Raw genomic sequence first — 16,540 nt, forward strand, 5'->3', positions numbered from 1 at the left:
TGCAGAGGACCTGAGTTTACTGCTTGCCTGTCACCCATATGGTGACTTACAACTGGGAACTACAGTTTCAGGGGATATGATGACCTCTTCTGACCTCTGTTGGTCCCAGAAATGCACATATATACATGCAGGTATAACACTTATACACATAAAGTAAAAATAAAAATAATAAATAAATCTTAAAAAAAATCCTTCTGCCTCTGCTCCCCAAGTTTTAGAATTAAAGGTGTATGCTGCCAAACACAGTTTCCATTTTTTCTTTAATAGATACTGGCAATAGTTTTTTTTTCCTAGAAATTTGTTCATCACAACTCTATTTTCAAATACACTGATAAACAGCTATTCACAATATCCTTGTTTTAAAATCTTGAGGTCTGGTGGTACTGTAGCTCAGTTGATAGAATGTTTATCTAGCACTCACGGAATCCAGGGTTCAGTCTCCAGAACTCCATTAGACCAGCTGTGATTGCACACACCTGTAATCCTAATACTCAGAAGGTCCAAAGTCCACAGTTGTCCTCAGCTAGAGAGAAGGTTTAAGACCAGCCAGGCTACTTCACATGTTTTCCGAACACAAAAACAACAAAACAACCACTCCTCCCTTCATTCCAGTTTCAGGTTATTCATCACTTTCTATTTGCCATTTGATTTCCCTTGGCATTTCTGCTTCCTGCTAATGAAATTTGTAACTAGAATTTAAACTGCCAGGAAAGGGGCTGAAGAGATAGATGGCTCAGTGATCAATAGCACTGCCTGCTCTTGGGAGGACCTAGATTTCTGATTCCCAGCACCTACATGATGGCTCCCATTTGCCTGTAACTCCAGTTCCAAAGGTCCAATGCCTTTTTCTGGCCTCTGTAAGCATTACACATATGTGATACACATACATACTCGCAGGCAAACACCCATACACATAAAATAAAAATAAAATATCAAAAAATTAAAGAATGACACCAAGATTCTATGCATTTCATTCTAAACTTAAGATAAAACACAATTTCCTCCAAAATTAAACAGAACTTCATTATAAGAAAACACTGGGGCCGGGCGGTGGTGGCGTACACCTTTAATCCCGGCACTCGGGAGGCAGAGGCAGGCGGATCTCTGTGAGTTCGAGACCAGCCTGGTCTACAGAGCTAGTTCCAGGACAGGCTCCAAAACCACAGAGAAACCCTGTCTCAAAACTCCAAAAACAAAACAAAACAAAAAAAAGAAAACACTGGATTGTCATATTTTCAAAACACTTGGCTTCTATTATTTCTGACAGATGCTAATAGTTATGTTAATCATTATTTCTAATTAAGTCTCCTATACCTTCCAGACATGGTGCAACATGCCTATAATTCCAACACTCAGGAGGCTAAGGCATGAAAAGAAAGAGTTCTAGGTCAGTCTGGGCATAGAAAGAAGGGAAGGAGGGAAGGAAGGTAGGAAAAGGAGACGAAAAAACAGAAGAAAGACAAATAACAAAGTAAAGAAGAAAGTTCCCTACATCTGGTGTTTTTTGGAGATGTTTCTGGGTTAAACCCACACACCTCATAAACACAGAGTAGTTTTCTGCTGCTTTGAGACAAGTTCTCACTATGCTGTTTGTAGTAATAAGGGGCGGCGGGGCTGTGTCCCCAGCACCCCAGCCGACCGCACAGCTAGCTTATGCTCCGAAATAACAACACACAAACTGTATTAATTTAAACACTGCTTGGCCCTTTAGCTGTAGCCCTTACAGGCTAATTCTCACATCCCGATCAACCCATCTCTAATAATCTGTGAGCACCGGTCTTACCGGGAAAGATTCAGCATGTCTAACCTGGCAGCTTGCTTCATCACGTGCGTCTGCCTGGGAGCTGGGAGCATGGCCTCTCTCAGGCGTCTGCTCCTGAGAGGAGAGCTGTGGAGTCTGAGCTCACTTCCTCTTCCTCCCAGCGTTCTGTTCTGTTTACTCCTCCCACCTATCTTCTAACCAATAAAATGGGCCAAGGCAGTTCCTTTATTAGCCAATGACCTTCCTCCATCAGTTGTTCATGATAATCTTGAACTCCCGGGCTCAAACAATCCTCTGCTTCAGGCATCCAAGTAGCTGGAACTACAGGTTCTTGCCACCACACTTGACTGACTGGCAGAGTTTTAGCCTGTGGGTAACTAACCTGTTGTATCTATTAAAGCAACTACCTATGTGCTCCTTTTGTTCTGAATCTTGGGAACTGTACCTTCTGCCAGCTGGCTGCTTCGATGCACTTGGACACATACTCAGTGTCTCTTTGGCTGATATCATAGCTTACACATTTTAGAGGTTTCCCCTAAAGTCACTGGCCTCAGGTTAGATGCTATCTAAACAGAACCTTGGCAGGGCACACTGAAGGGTTCCCGCTCTCTTCCCTAGGCCAAACTGCTGCTAATGTAGCGGCATACAGGAGAGTTGGGGAAGAGTCTTAGCCATTGAGCTGACTTCTATGATTTTTGCCTATAAACGTCTGAGAGCCACTGGTCCTTTCTGGTCCTCTGAAGTTTTTTGTTTGTTCCCCTTGTCATTCAATGAACAAAGCAAAAGCCCTATTTCTGGGGGACTGGAGGGCTGGCTTAGTTATTAAAGTGCTTATCTGAAAGAATGAAGACCTGAGTTTGATAACCAGAACTCAATTAATTAATAACAGCCAAGTGTGGCTGTTTGTATTTGAAATTCCAGTGCTGGTGAGAAAGAGACAAGAAGATCACTGGTGCAAACTGGCCAGACCGTCTAACCTATTTGGAAAGTTCCAGGCCAACAAGAGACCCTGTCATTTTAAAAAAGAAAGTGAATGGCACCTGAAGAATGACACCTGAGGGATGACCTCTGGCCTACACACACACACACACACACACACACACACACACACACACACACGCACACACGCACACACACACATATGCACAAACATGCACATACACGTATACACACACAAAGCACACACAAAGTCCTCTTTCTTGGAATCTGGGCTGTGTTCCAGTATATAAACATGACAAGGTCCCTTAGGATGTTTGTTTCCCAGTTTAAGCTGATGAGATGGCTCAGCAGGTAAAGGTACTTGCTGATAAGCATGGAGAGCTGGGTTTGATCATAAATTTAATCATAAATTCCAAATTGCTTAAATATTGTGTTGTAAGGGAAACACATGAGGAACTGGAGTGATGGATCAATGGTTTAGAGCACCAGCTGCTCTTCCAGACCTGAGTTCAACTTCCAGCACTCACATAACAGCACACAACTGTCTAGGAGTTCAGTTTCAGAGGTTCTAATGCTCTCTTCTGGCTTCTGTGGGCACCAGGCACACATATGGAGCACAAACATACATGCAGGCAAAACAGTGGTACACATAAAAAATGAATGAATTTTTAAAAAACGGATGAAATGAATAAGGCGGCAGATGTAGCTCAATGGTAGAGTACTTGTCTAGCATGCATGAGGCCCTAGATTCAATCCTCAGTAGCTGAAAGAAAAAACTCTCCAAATAAATTTTCTTAATTTCCATTTTAAAGATAGCTTAATGACTTCTTTGAATTTTATTTCAGTTTAAAATATAATGCAAACAAAATGTTTTGATTTTTTGCAAGATATTAGATATATTTTTAATTTCTTAAGGAGGCTTCATTAAATTGCAGCATGAATAATAAAAACCCAGAGACAGATATTGGGGTTCAAGGTAAAGATCAGAAAAGCAAAGTGGCCAACTACAGGCTCTTACCTCTACCTCAGACCAAAATGGGCGATTCTGCCTCCAGAAATTCTCAGACTGACACCTGTCTCCTCCCATCTTACATTCTTCTCTAGTGCTGGGGTTAAAGGTATGCACCACCACCACCCAGCTTCTATGGCTGATTAGTGTGGCTGATGGCATTAAAAGTGTGCACCATCACTGCCTGGCCCCTATGGCTGACTAGTGTGGCTGCTTTGTACTTTGATCTTCAGACAAACTTTATTTATTAAGACACAAATAATATACCACTATACTTCCCCTTTTTGTCTAAAATAAAAGAGAAGGGTATAACTAGTATAAGAAAACTATATAAATTAAATACAATAACTATATACAATATATACAGGCAATAAATACATCAACAATGTCTACTCCATTTGCATTGGACAAATTAAGAGAAAATATTCCATATCTATTCTATCTTGATGAGTTCAAAAGGTTGTGCCTGATTCACTTTCTATTCTATTCTGATTTGCATTATCAAATTATCTTTTAATATTTATACACTTTACATCTCTTTAGTGAGTCTCCTTCTGTGGCTCTGCTTAGCACACAGTATTGACTGCTGACTATGGCTCTCTCAAATCTGTCCAGCAGGATACCCTACTAGTTTTGGGATGTGGTCATTGTTGGCCCTTCTATGAGAGCTAAGCCTCATACTTCAGAGAGTGGGGTTGCTAGAAAGGTGTGTCTAGGCTCCATGTGTGGAAATTTTCTCCGCTTTCTCAGGCCCTTTGTTCAGGTATACCTGCCCCCATGTTGGGCACCAAATGTTGTTTCACTGCCAGGCCTTGGCCTGGACTGTTGTGGAGTGATTGCAGAGCCACAGTCAGTAGCTGAAAGTGCAGTAGTTCCGGTGCAGATGCTTTGCTGACGATAGCACAACAGATAAGAGTTTACAAAGAACCAGGAAGAGCCCTGTACTTGTCAGAGATATGGCCTTGGTCTGGTAGGGGCGAGAACTACCTGGGTTACAGGCACATGCAGATTCCTGGTCTCCTCTCAAGCTTCCCATTTGTTAGGAAGAAAACAGGGACATTCCCTAAGGTGGGAAGAGACAGGAGTTCAGGATTCAGTCTGAGGTTTCATAGAAACAGTGTTCAGTCTGAGGACTTGTACAGACAGGATACTTGTAGAGACAGGTCTGAGGATTTCGTAGAAGAAGAGCTAGTGGCTGGCTGCTCTGCTTCTCTGATCTTTCAGCTGTGACTCCGGGTTTTTATTATTAAGATCGAGTAGATTCATGCTACATTTGGCACCCAACTTTAGGGACGAGTTCACAAAAAACCTCTTGCCTATGACTTTGCAGCCACCGGCACAGGCTGAAGCTACACACAGCCAGAGTCCCTGCCCCACTACCTAGGTTTCCTTTCCTCTTTTCCCCAAGCCTGCTGAGTGTGTCTGAATTTTTCTCTTACAGCCTCTCTGTGGCAAAGTCCACAGGCACTTGCTCTCCAAATGCCACAGGAGTTACCTGCTTTTGCATGTTTCCCCAGAGCAGACGGCTGTCTCTTTGGCTTGTTTTCTCCTGGTGGGTTGTGAGCCTTTCCTGGACCCCCTTACTGGGCTGCTGCCAAACTAGGTGGCTGCCTTGAAACCTGCTTGGGCTTCTCCTGTTCTATGCAGCAGCAGTCAGCCTCACACTTCATCGTTATCTGAATTATTATTGACCTCAGATTTCATGAGGCAACTAACTGTGAATTCTTAAAGGGAGGAATTAGCTAAAAGAGAGTTTTTCCCACATCAAAAAATAGGAAACACTATTACAAAGGAGAGAGTTAGGTCTCTGTATGATTATGCAATTTGTGATTTAAAATTGGAACAATTAGATCAATTAAATGAAGGGATAATCAGCTTAACTGGGATTGACATAATGTTAATTATCATCTTGATAATTCTTGGTTTATCTCTATAAAAGTTGGTTGATATGAGTGCCAAGATACAGGCCTTAGAAAAACTTATTAAAACAGATCATAGAGATATTCAAATCCAGGCAGAGGAATTTAAAGGAGAACCAATGCCAGCCATTATAAGGTTAGAGAGGAACAGTAAGTGATGGTCTCATACGGTATGTGTTCACCTTTTGTGAAGCAGGTGTTAAACTCTTGGTCAACTTGAAATAGAATTATCACTCAAGACTGAAAAGACTTGGTTACAGCAGTCTTGGAGCCTCATCCCCAATTACATTGGAGGACCTGGTAGAAAGATGAGGTCAAGACCACTGAGCAACAAAGTAGGACTAGCAGTGTGGAAATCTTCCAAGACCAACTTCTTGGAGAAGGAGGTTATGCTAATTTAGAAAGGCAATCTCTATATGATGGCCACACCCTGGCTTTATGTTGTATAGCAATTTTAAATGCCTGGGAGAGAATTGAAGAAGTAGGAAAGAAAATTGAGTCATTTACTAAAGCCATACAGGGCCAAAAAGAAACCTTCACTGATTTCTTACAAAGATTGACTTCAGCGGGAAATGGAATGATACAAAATTCAGAAGCTGGACCAATAATAATTGAATCCCTATCTTTTGAGAATGCTGATGCACAATGCAAAAGGATAATTTAGGCCTATAAGGGCAAGATCATCAGCACCTTGGAGGAATAGATACAAGATTCAATCAATATTGGATCTCATGACTATGATGATATTTGGATAGGAGAGGTAATTTCCAGAGGTAGAAGAAAAATGGAAATGTCAGATGTTCCAATTGCAGTAAACAAGCTCACCTAAAAAGCTCATTGCAAGCAGGACATTCCTAGAAACAATCTTTTTTCTAAGCACAATTGATAGAATGCCCCTCCCTTCAGGATTATGCAAAAGGTGTGACAAAGGTGGGGATTGGACTAATGAATATAGATCAAAAAGGGACAGTCAACACAACCTTTTGCCATCCAGAAACTACTTCAGAGGCCTCTTGCAGGCCCCCATGTGAAATTAGGTTCAGTTGTTTTCTGTCATCATAGAGGAAACTCTTTCTCAGAGCAATTAAAGAACCTAATGCCTATGCTAAGAAACCTCACTGTTCTTTAGAAAATAAAACAAAACTTTCAGGAGAAACCATGAATCAAAATTGATAAAGATTAGATTTAAACAAGAGAGACCTCTTTGATTATATAGGGTGATAGTTCATCAACCTAAACTAACGTATATGATTAACAAATGCTTCTCATTTGTTCGTATATAACTTGCAAAAAGGTATCCTCCCCCAAAATAAGGGTTGTGGAAAGGTTTTGTTTCTGACTTTTCAGGAGAATGAAGGAATCTGAAGACCACTGGACAAATGAGACTTCTTGTTGTAGGAGGACGCTTGTTTGTCCCTGGCTGCTCTACTGTGAAATAACCACACAGCAACTGTTTTAGTTAAATCACTGCTTGGCCCATTAGCTCTAGCTTCTTATTGGCTAAATCTTACATCTTAATTTAACCCATTTCTAGTAATCTGTGTGTCACCACGTGGCTGTGGCTTACCGGGGGGGGGGGAAAGTCCCATCCAGATCCAGCGGGGCTACATGGCTTCTCTCTGACTCTGCCTTCCTTCTGCCAGCATTCAGTTTAGTTTTCCCTGCCTAGCCAAGTTCTGCCTTGCTATGGGCCAAGGTAGTTTTCTTTGTTCATTAACCAATAAAAGAAAAACATATGCAGGCGGACCTCCCGAACCAGCCTCTGAAGAAAATGGACAAAGCATACAGAAAAAACAAATGTCCCAAGAAAAGAGTAAATTTTCCTATTGGTATATCACATTTCCAACAGGATAAAATTTCATAAATCTTTCCAAATGTTTGTTTCTGTAGGTCTCTACAGACATATAATGCAAATGCCCTTCTTTTTTTTAATTTATTTTTATTTTTTATTTTTTTTTAAATTTATTTATTTATTAAAGATTTCTGTCTCTTCCCCGCCACCGCCTCCCATTTCCCTCCTAGTCCCAGTCCAACTCGAATTAAAGCTGGCTTTGTAGTGGGAGTGTGGCTCTCTTCTTCTCTAAAGCCAAGCATGGCTGTTTAAGTAAAATCCAAAATCTCTGTTTCATGTCAGATGAGCCACCTGATATGGAACAGAAGATCAATAATATTTTATTGCCACTAATTTCATAATCCTTTGATTTTGTTTTGACTCTTTAAAGGGTTTCTTAAGGTATAAACATCTCCAAACTAATAAGATTATTATACATGCATATTTTTAAACTAAAAAGTCATGATATTAATGGCGATATAGAGTACTAATTCTAGAAAAAGGCTCCATCTACCTTCCTGTATATGATTTCAGGTTTGAGTCTCTGTCAGTTTTCTGCAGTGAACCATGAGCACACATAATAGTAATCTTTGAAGTCTCCAAAAGAATGATGGGGCCTCACAAACATGATTTCATCAGGACAATGATAGCACCACTAAGCTGAAAAATGTCTCCTAAATATCGGCTTTGGACTACAAACTGCTCAGGACAATTTCAAGGTGGCTAGTTGAGATGGTCCAGGCTCACAGATTACTCTAGCCAGGACTTGGGACAAGCTCTGCACTTTCCCATTATGCAGAGACTGGACAACAAATGATACGGCTACCGCCTCAGGACTTGGAAATTAACCAAAAATTTTCTTTTCAGGATCCCCTCAAGATGCCATTACCCCTAACACAGGAGAAAGTAATTTTAAGAATGCAGCACCAGAATTCCCAAGAGGTCTGGTGGTGATTTTATGCATTCGGGGATTATGGATATTTGTCATTGGTCAGGGTGGGTTTTTTTTGTTTGTTTGTTTTTGTTTTTGTTTTTCGAGACAGGGTTTCTCTGTGGTTTTGGAGCCTGTCCTGGAACTAGCTCTTGTAGACCAGGCTGGTCTCAAACTCACAGAGATCCGCCTGCCTCTGCCTCCCAAGTGCTGGGATTAAAGGCGTGCGCCATCACCGCCCAGCTGGTCAGGGTGTTTGGATACAAGTTGTATTCAAATTGGTAATGGTCAAGGAAAAAAATTGAACAAAGGCGTTTAGATTCAGGGTTCTTGTTTTGAAAAGAAAAGGGGAAAAAAGGGGAAATAGGGGCTGGAGAGATGGCTCAGAGGCTAAGAGCACTGACTGCTCTTCCAGAGGTCCTGAGTTCAATTCCCAGCAACCACATGGTGGCTCACAACCATCAGTAATGAGATCTTGTGCCCTCTTCTGGCCTGAAGGCATACATGCAGGAAGAACCCTGTATACATAATTAATAAATAAATCTTTTAAAAAAAGAAAAAAGAAAAGGGGGAATAAGGATATGATGAGATATAAGGGAAGATTATTGACTCTACTCTGAATTTAAAAATGGGGCTATAGAAATAGGATTAAAAAGTACATTATTCAATCTATTTTTTGTTTGTTTGTTTTTTGAGACAGGGTTTTTCTGTAGCTTTGGAACCTGTCCTGGAACTAGCTCTTGCAGACCATGATGGCCTCAAACTCACAAAGATCCACCTGCTTCTGCCTCCTGAGTGCTGGGATTAAGAATCTACTTTTAAAACAAAGATGCCACTACTAGTTTTAAATATTTTACACAGATATGGATTTTTGTATATTGACACAAAGTTAAGATTATGGTCATTAGAACATACTGTACATACATTTCTAATCTTGTTCAAGGTATCGTACTTACACAACACACTTAACAAGGTAATACAATCTTTTAGCTCTTGAAAGCTATTGTTACCAATAATAAGGAAATTCAAGTTAGCAATTAGACACCTATTACATTTGAAATTGTAGTCATGTTAGGCATTTTCTTCAAGATCAAAAAGATAATATTTTAGGTAGACAGGTGGTCTTCAAACACTTCAGAGATCTGCAGAATATGGTATTATAGATGTTTTAACAGCATAGATTTATTTTATGACAAAGATATGTCTGCTCTTGGTTTCACCAGTCTACTTCAGAGATGATGGTGGGCATCAGAGAAACTCCAAATGGAGCTAACTTTCTTTGTAGCAAAAGTAAGTCACTGGGCAAGAGAGCACTTTTCCCTCAACTGCTGACAGTTTGCTGTCCAGTTAGACAAGCAGGACACAAATGAGAGTGACTATACCAAACCTTGCCAAGACAAGGTTGGACAGTCCTTCAAAAATACTACTTCATAGAAAAGTCTGTCAAATATTCTAGGCCTATAGACTTAAGATGGATGCCCCAACATTACAGAGAAACCTTGGGTGACTGTCCAGGCAGTCAGCTGTTTCTGTCATTTTTCACAAATTTTGGAAATCACTTGCTTGTACTTCCTGCTTATTACGTTAATATTATTTCCTTCTCAAGTGTCTGAGGGAGTGAAGACTAGATAGTTATAATTAAATTTTTCTTTGTTTACCACACTCAGAAAAGAATTTTACTAAAGGAATGTCAAGTGTATACGGTTGAAAGACATTAAAAGATATTTTTCAGTTGGTAAGGTGTTGCCTGAGGTTTCTGTCCCACCCAGTCCTGCAGTCATTCAGACCAAAGAAACACACAGAGGCCTACATTAATTATAAACTTATTGGCCTATTGGTTCAGGCTTCTTATTAACTCTTATAATTTATATTAGCCCATTGTTCTTGTCTGTGTTAGCAACATGGCTTGGTACCTTTTTCGGAGAGGCAGCCACATCTTGCTTGCTCTGTGTCTGGCTTCCTCTGTGTCTGGGTGAGGACTGCAGACTGAAACTTCCCTCTTCCCAGAATTCTCTTTGCCCCACCTCTACATCCTGCCTGGTTGCCCCACTTATAGTTTCTGATGTGGGAGTGTCATATATCAATCTGTTGATTTCATTGGTTAAGTAATAAACAAACTGCTTGGGCTCATAGTGATTGTGTACATGTAAAAATGTAATATATATAAGTTGTTAATGTATAATCATTAATAATAGTCAAGTTTGTAGTCGTGTTAGTTAGATTTTCTAGATGTGCATAGATATATTTCAGATAGGCATTCTTCATATCTTTCAAAGACTACAGAATATGGAATTTTAAATGTTTTAATAACTTAGGGTTTTTCATGACAATGAAACAAGTCTGCTCCTGGCAGCACCAATCTACTTCCAGAAGAAGATGGGCATCGAAGAGGCTCATTATGGAGTTTGATAGCCATTTGGGCAAGAAACTGCTCTTGCCTGGACTGTTGCATAAACTGGACACAAAGAACCCGCAGAGAGAGGATTGCTAAACTTGCCTAAAGGTGAGATAATTTTTTGGGGTTCCTGATTCATGAAAGAGTCTGTGAGACATTCTGCAGGACACAACAGATAGTGACTGAACTGACTTTGAAATGTCTGCTTCATGGAAATGTCTCTGGATACCATGGGTCTGTAGGCCGATGATGGATGCCCCAACGGTACAGAGAAACTTTGGATGACTGTCCAGGCAGCGAGATGTCTCTGTCATTTCTAGAGTTTGAAAGTTGCTTTTTTCTTGTTTGCTTAGGTAATATTGTAGTTAAGAATAGTTAGTTATAGTTATAGTTTTCCTTAGTTATGATAAAGATTATTGTAATTTTTACTTGATAACTGTTTTGTTATATGTAATTTTGCTATGTTAAAGTTAAAGCCTTTTTTTTGTTTAAACAGAAAAAGGGGAAGTGATGTGGGAGTGTCATATATCAATCTGTTGATTTCATTGGTTAAGTAATAAACTGCTTGGGCTCATATCTTAGAACATAGGTGGGTGGAGTAAACAGAACAGAATGCTGGGAGGAAGAGGAAGTTAGCTCAGAGACTCGACAGCTCTCCTCTTGGGGGCAGACACCTCAGAGAGACGCCATGCCCCGCTCCCAGGCAGACACACGCGATGAAGCTCCGACCCAGGATGGACATAGGCTAGAATCTTCCCGGTAAGACCGGTTCTCACAGATTATTAGAGATGGGTTGATCGGTATATCTGAATTAGCCAGTAAGGGCTAAAGCTAAAGGGCCAAGTAGTGTTTAAATGAATACAATTTGTGTGTTGTTATTTCGGGGCATAAGCTAGCAGGCGGCCGGGGTGCTGGGGACGCAGCCCTGCCTCTCTTATTACTACAAATCAGCATTTACTTAAAATACAAGTGACAGGGAGGGTACAGACTATTGTTCCACAGCAGTAATACACGTTAGAATAAAAAGTGAATTATGCACAACATTTGGACTCACCAAGATGGGATATGTAGTGGAATACTTTATCTGAATTTGTCAAATGCAAATGGAATAGACATTGTTGATGTACTTATTGCATGTGTGTATTTTATATAGCCATTGTACTTATTGGACATAGATTTTCGTATATTTGTTATAATGTTCTTTTTTATTTTAGACACATAATGGGGAAATGTGACAATTTTGTTTGTACTTTAACAAATAAAGCTTGCCTGAAGATCAGAGTGTATAGCCAGCTACACCTGTTAGCCAAAGAAGCCAGGCAGTGGTGGCAGACACCTTTAATCTCAGCCAGCAGAAGACAGAGGCTGAGGGATCCCTGTGAGTTCAAGGCCACTCTGGGCTACTTGAGATTGAATCAGCGTAAATGAGAAACTAACCCAAGCAGTGGTGGCTCACACCTTTAATCCCAGGACTGGGGAGGTGGAAACAGGAAGGGATATACCTGGGAGGAGAGAGGAATATACAGCAGGAGGAGACAGGAGCTCAAGGCATTCAGTGTGAGGACTTGTAGAGAGACGATACCCCATTTAGTATGAGGATTTTGTGGAGGTAAGAACAAGGGGCTGGATGCTCCGCTTCTCTGGCCTTTCAGCTTTCATCCTCTAATATCTGACTAGGGGTTTTTATTGTTAAGACCAATTAGAATCACATGACAATTCCCAATGCTGGAGCCTCTGGGTTCCTCGGATGGTTAATGGAATGCCCATCAGCATGGCCGGATTATCTGTCTGCCAGTAAAGTCCTGGTTCCAAGTGGCTTGTGTGAGAAAAACTATAGTGAAAGGTGGACATGGGATAGCTATGGAAACAAAATGATATTCCATGAATAAATGTCACTAAATCCTCCCACTCACTGGACACATGTTGAAATCTGGGTTGCAACTATACCAAATATAAGTGAGCTAAAATGCAATCTTAAGGCTGGGTAGATGGATCAGATGATAAAAGTGATAGCTGCTCATGCCTGGGGATATCATTTCTTTCCCTGCTACCTGCAACATAGTAGGATGCAGCAGGGTGCACAACTACACTAAAGATAAGTGAGCTAAAATGCAATCTTAAGGCTGGGTAATGGACCAGATGATAAAAGCGATAGCTGCTCATGCCTGAGGTTATCATTTCCTTCCCTGCAACCTGCATTATACTGGGATGCAGCAGGGTGCACCTGTAATCCTAGCACTACTTTGGTGGGATTGTGAGAAGCAGAATGGGTCAGAACCTCGCAGGTCAGCCAGCCTTGACTACACACTCCAACAGCAGCAACAAGTGAGATCTTGTCATCACAAGGTGGAAGGAAGAGCCAACTTGATATATGTCCTCTGGCATCCCCACCAGCACTGAGCGATGCATGTATACACCCTCACACTGTAGGCCCATATTTTTGTATGGCACAAGAGCCATAAGCCTGGTCTGAGCTGATCACATAACTCTGTAGACAAGCTGTCTCTGTTTAATAATAGCCAGGATGTGTTGTTCCTAGTTTTTTTTTTTGTTATAAATGTAGATTACCTGAGAAGAGATGTTGGCTGAAGCTGATGACTTAAGAGTTAAGAGATTTGGTGTTTTTTTCTTTGAAATTTGGAGGATGTCTTATAGAGATGTTAATTTATGGCCTACATGACTGTTAACATATAGGTAGATGTGGACATGACTTGAGCCATGTACTTGGTTGTCTAGGAGACAGCCTAATGTGTTTTTTGCTCAATTGATGTGATGATATATAAGGTGTTTGGAGAATAAACGAGAAATTTTTGAGAGAGATCTTGTCCTTTTATGATGACCGTGTAAGCTGTGTCACTCATGTATACATAGACGAATAATTTTATTAACTTAAACTTGTCTGGGGCTGGAGCTTTGACTACGAACTTGCTGTTCTTGCAGAGGACAAAAGTTCAGTTTCCAGCACTTACATGGAGACTTGCAACAATCTCTAACTCTGGTTTTATGAAATCTGGTTTTATGCTCTCTTCTTTCCTCTGAGTGCACCAGGGTCATGTATGATACATTACCATGTAGGCACAACACTAACACACATTATAAGCTGTTAAAGTTATTTTGGTAGTCAGCTCTGTCTCTCTTGACTAGGGATGCAGAAGTGATCTTCCTGGGAGTTCTAGGATTCACATTCTCATAATTGTACCACATGGGTCAGAAATCCCTTGCAGAGGGTGGGGGTAAACCATGCAGTACATGGGCTGTGTTGATCTGTAACTCTAGCACCAGGACATGATTACTCTCTGTACATTTTGAATTTGTTTGAGGGGATGAGGATACAACCCCCCAGTTGTGTTATCCAAGTGTTCAGTATTCATCTGTAACTCTAGCACCAGGACATGATTACTCTCTGTACATTTTGGATTTCTTTGAGGGGATGAGGATACAATCCCCCAGTTGTGTTATCCAAGTGTTCAATCACTGAGTGACACCTCAGCCTGAGTCCTCCTTGCCAAGTCCACCAGCAACAGTGACCGCTCAGAGGAGTTTCACTTCTCACAGTCCTAAGTCATTCACATCTCCTCCCAAGGGCCTGGTCCTGCCTATTATTTCTGAGACCCATAATGAAATGCCTTGGCTTACACCACTGACTACTCTCACCCTAGGGGACCTCTCTGCAGAGTTCCTGTGCTTACACTTGTGACCTAAGGGGAATTCCCACGTTCTTTCTGACAGGGTTGTTGCTGTTGAACTTGACTTTTTCACAGAAAAGGATGGATAATCCTTTTGTCACGTCTCATTGGTAGCACAGGTCCTTTCACAGAGCAGGTGCTTGCTCAGTGAAGGGATGGGGAAGAGACTGCATTCACCTGATTTTAACTCTCATTTTCACAAGCTAACCAGAATAGGAAGCTAAAACTAGTAAGGCAATCAAAAATAATTTTATTCTTTTTTCATGAAAATCCCAAGTCTTTCCCATTGAGTGGGTAATCCCAATTAGAATGCCACAGTATCTTGAAACATGTTACAAGTTAGATATGAGTCATTCTCAAGTGTTTACAGAATGATAAAATTCTCCTAATCAGCATAAACAATACATGTTTTCCTAATTCCATTTGTAAAATGAAAACATCTCCACCTAATGAACCTTGCAGTAAAAGTAGCAACATTTTGAAATACCAAGAATGCCCAAATCACCCAGTCAGAACAACAAGAAGAAAAGGTTCCCAACTCCTCCGACCTGCACTTCAATGAGGTTACAGCTCTTAGATGTGACTCCGCCCAACCTGATGTTGGTTGGAAATTGCCAGTGCACTAGAATGTGTGCTGGTCAGGGCAGGAGTGCCACTGTTTGGGGGATCGTGGCCTCAGACCTCTCAATCTCATCTCTCTGCATAGGGAAAACGTACGATATGGGATCCTGCTTAACAACTCTGGCAAAAAACTTGAAGACTTCCACCTTGGTGGTTTCAGCATGGGCTCTCGGGCCCCACAGGAACTCATGGCTGAGAGGATCACTATCTGGCACCGGCCTGTACTCCAGATACCCTTCCTGCACAAAATGTTCAGTGATGAGTCTCCTGGGCTCCCCGCACAAGAAATGATCCCTCCCAGCATAGAGCCCCATCCTATTCAATATACGCCACAACACCTCCTCACTGACACAGTCGTCCTCTATGAAGATGATGCACAGTATGACTATTACCAGGCCTGTCTTGGGTATGCCTGGGAAACCATGCTGCATCCCATCATAGGTGATCCCAAGAGCATGGACAAGAGAGTAGGAGTGGACAAGGGGGTTCCCAAGGGGGTTATTTTCTATTATCTCAAGGCCAAACATCAGCCGCATGCAGTCAGCGGCCTTCGTAAAGATCACGGAATAGTGTGCCTCATGATCTCCGATGACCATGTGCAGAATTTCTGCCCTAGTCGTTATCTCCTTCCTCCTGTACTTGAGGAGTAGGAAGAGAACCAAATCCACACTCTTGCTATTGAGCCCATTCTGCAGTGGAGGCTCGGGGTTAGCGACATGGCTAGCTTGATTGCCAGAGGCCTGAGCAGATGGTGCCACTGCAATGAAGCCCATGGCGGTGGGAGAAGAGGCTCTCTGAGCACTGTGGGGAGAACTCAGCATTCCTCCAATGGACACACCCCCTGAGGTAGTGGCAGTGGACTCCTCCCCTGCCTCAGATATGGGGACCTGGGCTCCCACCAGACCCCTTGCCTCCCTTTGGGACTGAGCGCTGTCAGGGAGGTGGAGGCCCTGGCTGGTCTCGGTAGGATCCATGCTGAGTTCTCTTGGGAACACAGGCAGGACAGGCAGGTGCGGTTCACAGAGATGAAGACTCACAGACCTGGGGGAGGAAGGGAGAGGATGAGAGGACTCTGACAGTTATTCCCTGGGCAACTCTCAAAAAGCACCTGTCACAGGATTTTGCCTGGGGAGTGCACTTATGGCCAAAGTACTCTGGTACTGCTTGTGCCTCTGAGAGGCTGGAAGCTCCCCAGGTGTGTGCTTCTTCTCGTGTAAAGTCTCAAAACAAGTTTCTGTGTCTCTGAGAGGAACAGAAGGCAGTGAGGACACCTTAGACCTCCTGACACCTGTTCGTGGGGGCAGAAGTTAAGAGAGCTAAAAGAGCTAGGTTGATTCAGTGTGACTCATTTGGTCTAGAACAGTCTACCAGCCCGATTCTCACCTATACCAATGGCTTGTTCCAGGAGCTTCCCTGTGACCCCTGGGTCCCACGTCTTTAAGGCAAG

The 16,540-nt window shown here is 41.9% G+C and overlaps 1 protein-coding gene across 1 annotated transcript; it reads right to left on the minus strand.

The window, feature by feature from the left end:
• Positions 1 to 15,110: 15,110 nt before the first annotated feature.
• Positions 15,111 to 16,067, minus strand: LOC121440287 (melanoma-associated antigen 10-like). The gene has a single exon (XM_041641062.1). It carries the CDS (start codon positions 16,065 to 16,067, stop codon positions 15,111 to 15,113), a length of 957 nt encoding a protein of 318 aa, XP_041496996.1.
• Between the last annotated feature and the right edge of the window lie 473 nt (positions 16,068 to 16,540).

Source organism: Microtus oregoni, unplaced genomic scaffold (assembly GCF_018167655.1).
Source record: "Microtus oregoni isolate MIOR12 unplaced genomic scaffold, Mior012 000067F_001, whole genome shotgun sequence".
Taxonomy (NCBI): domain Eukaryota; kingdom Metazoa; phylum Chordata; class Mammalia; order Rodentia; family Cricetidae; genus Microtus; species Microtus oregoni.

Bases quoted from the DNA above. Each gene is read 5' to 3' on its own strand.
- LOC121440287 (XM_041641062.1), bottom strand. From the start codon at position 16,067: ATGGATCCTACCGAGACCAGCCAGGGCCTCCACCTCCCTGACAGCGCT.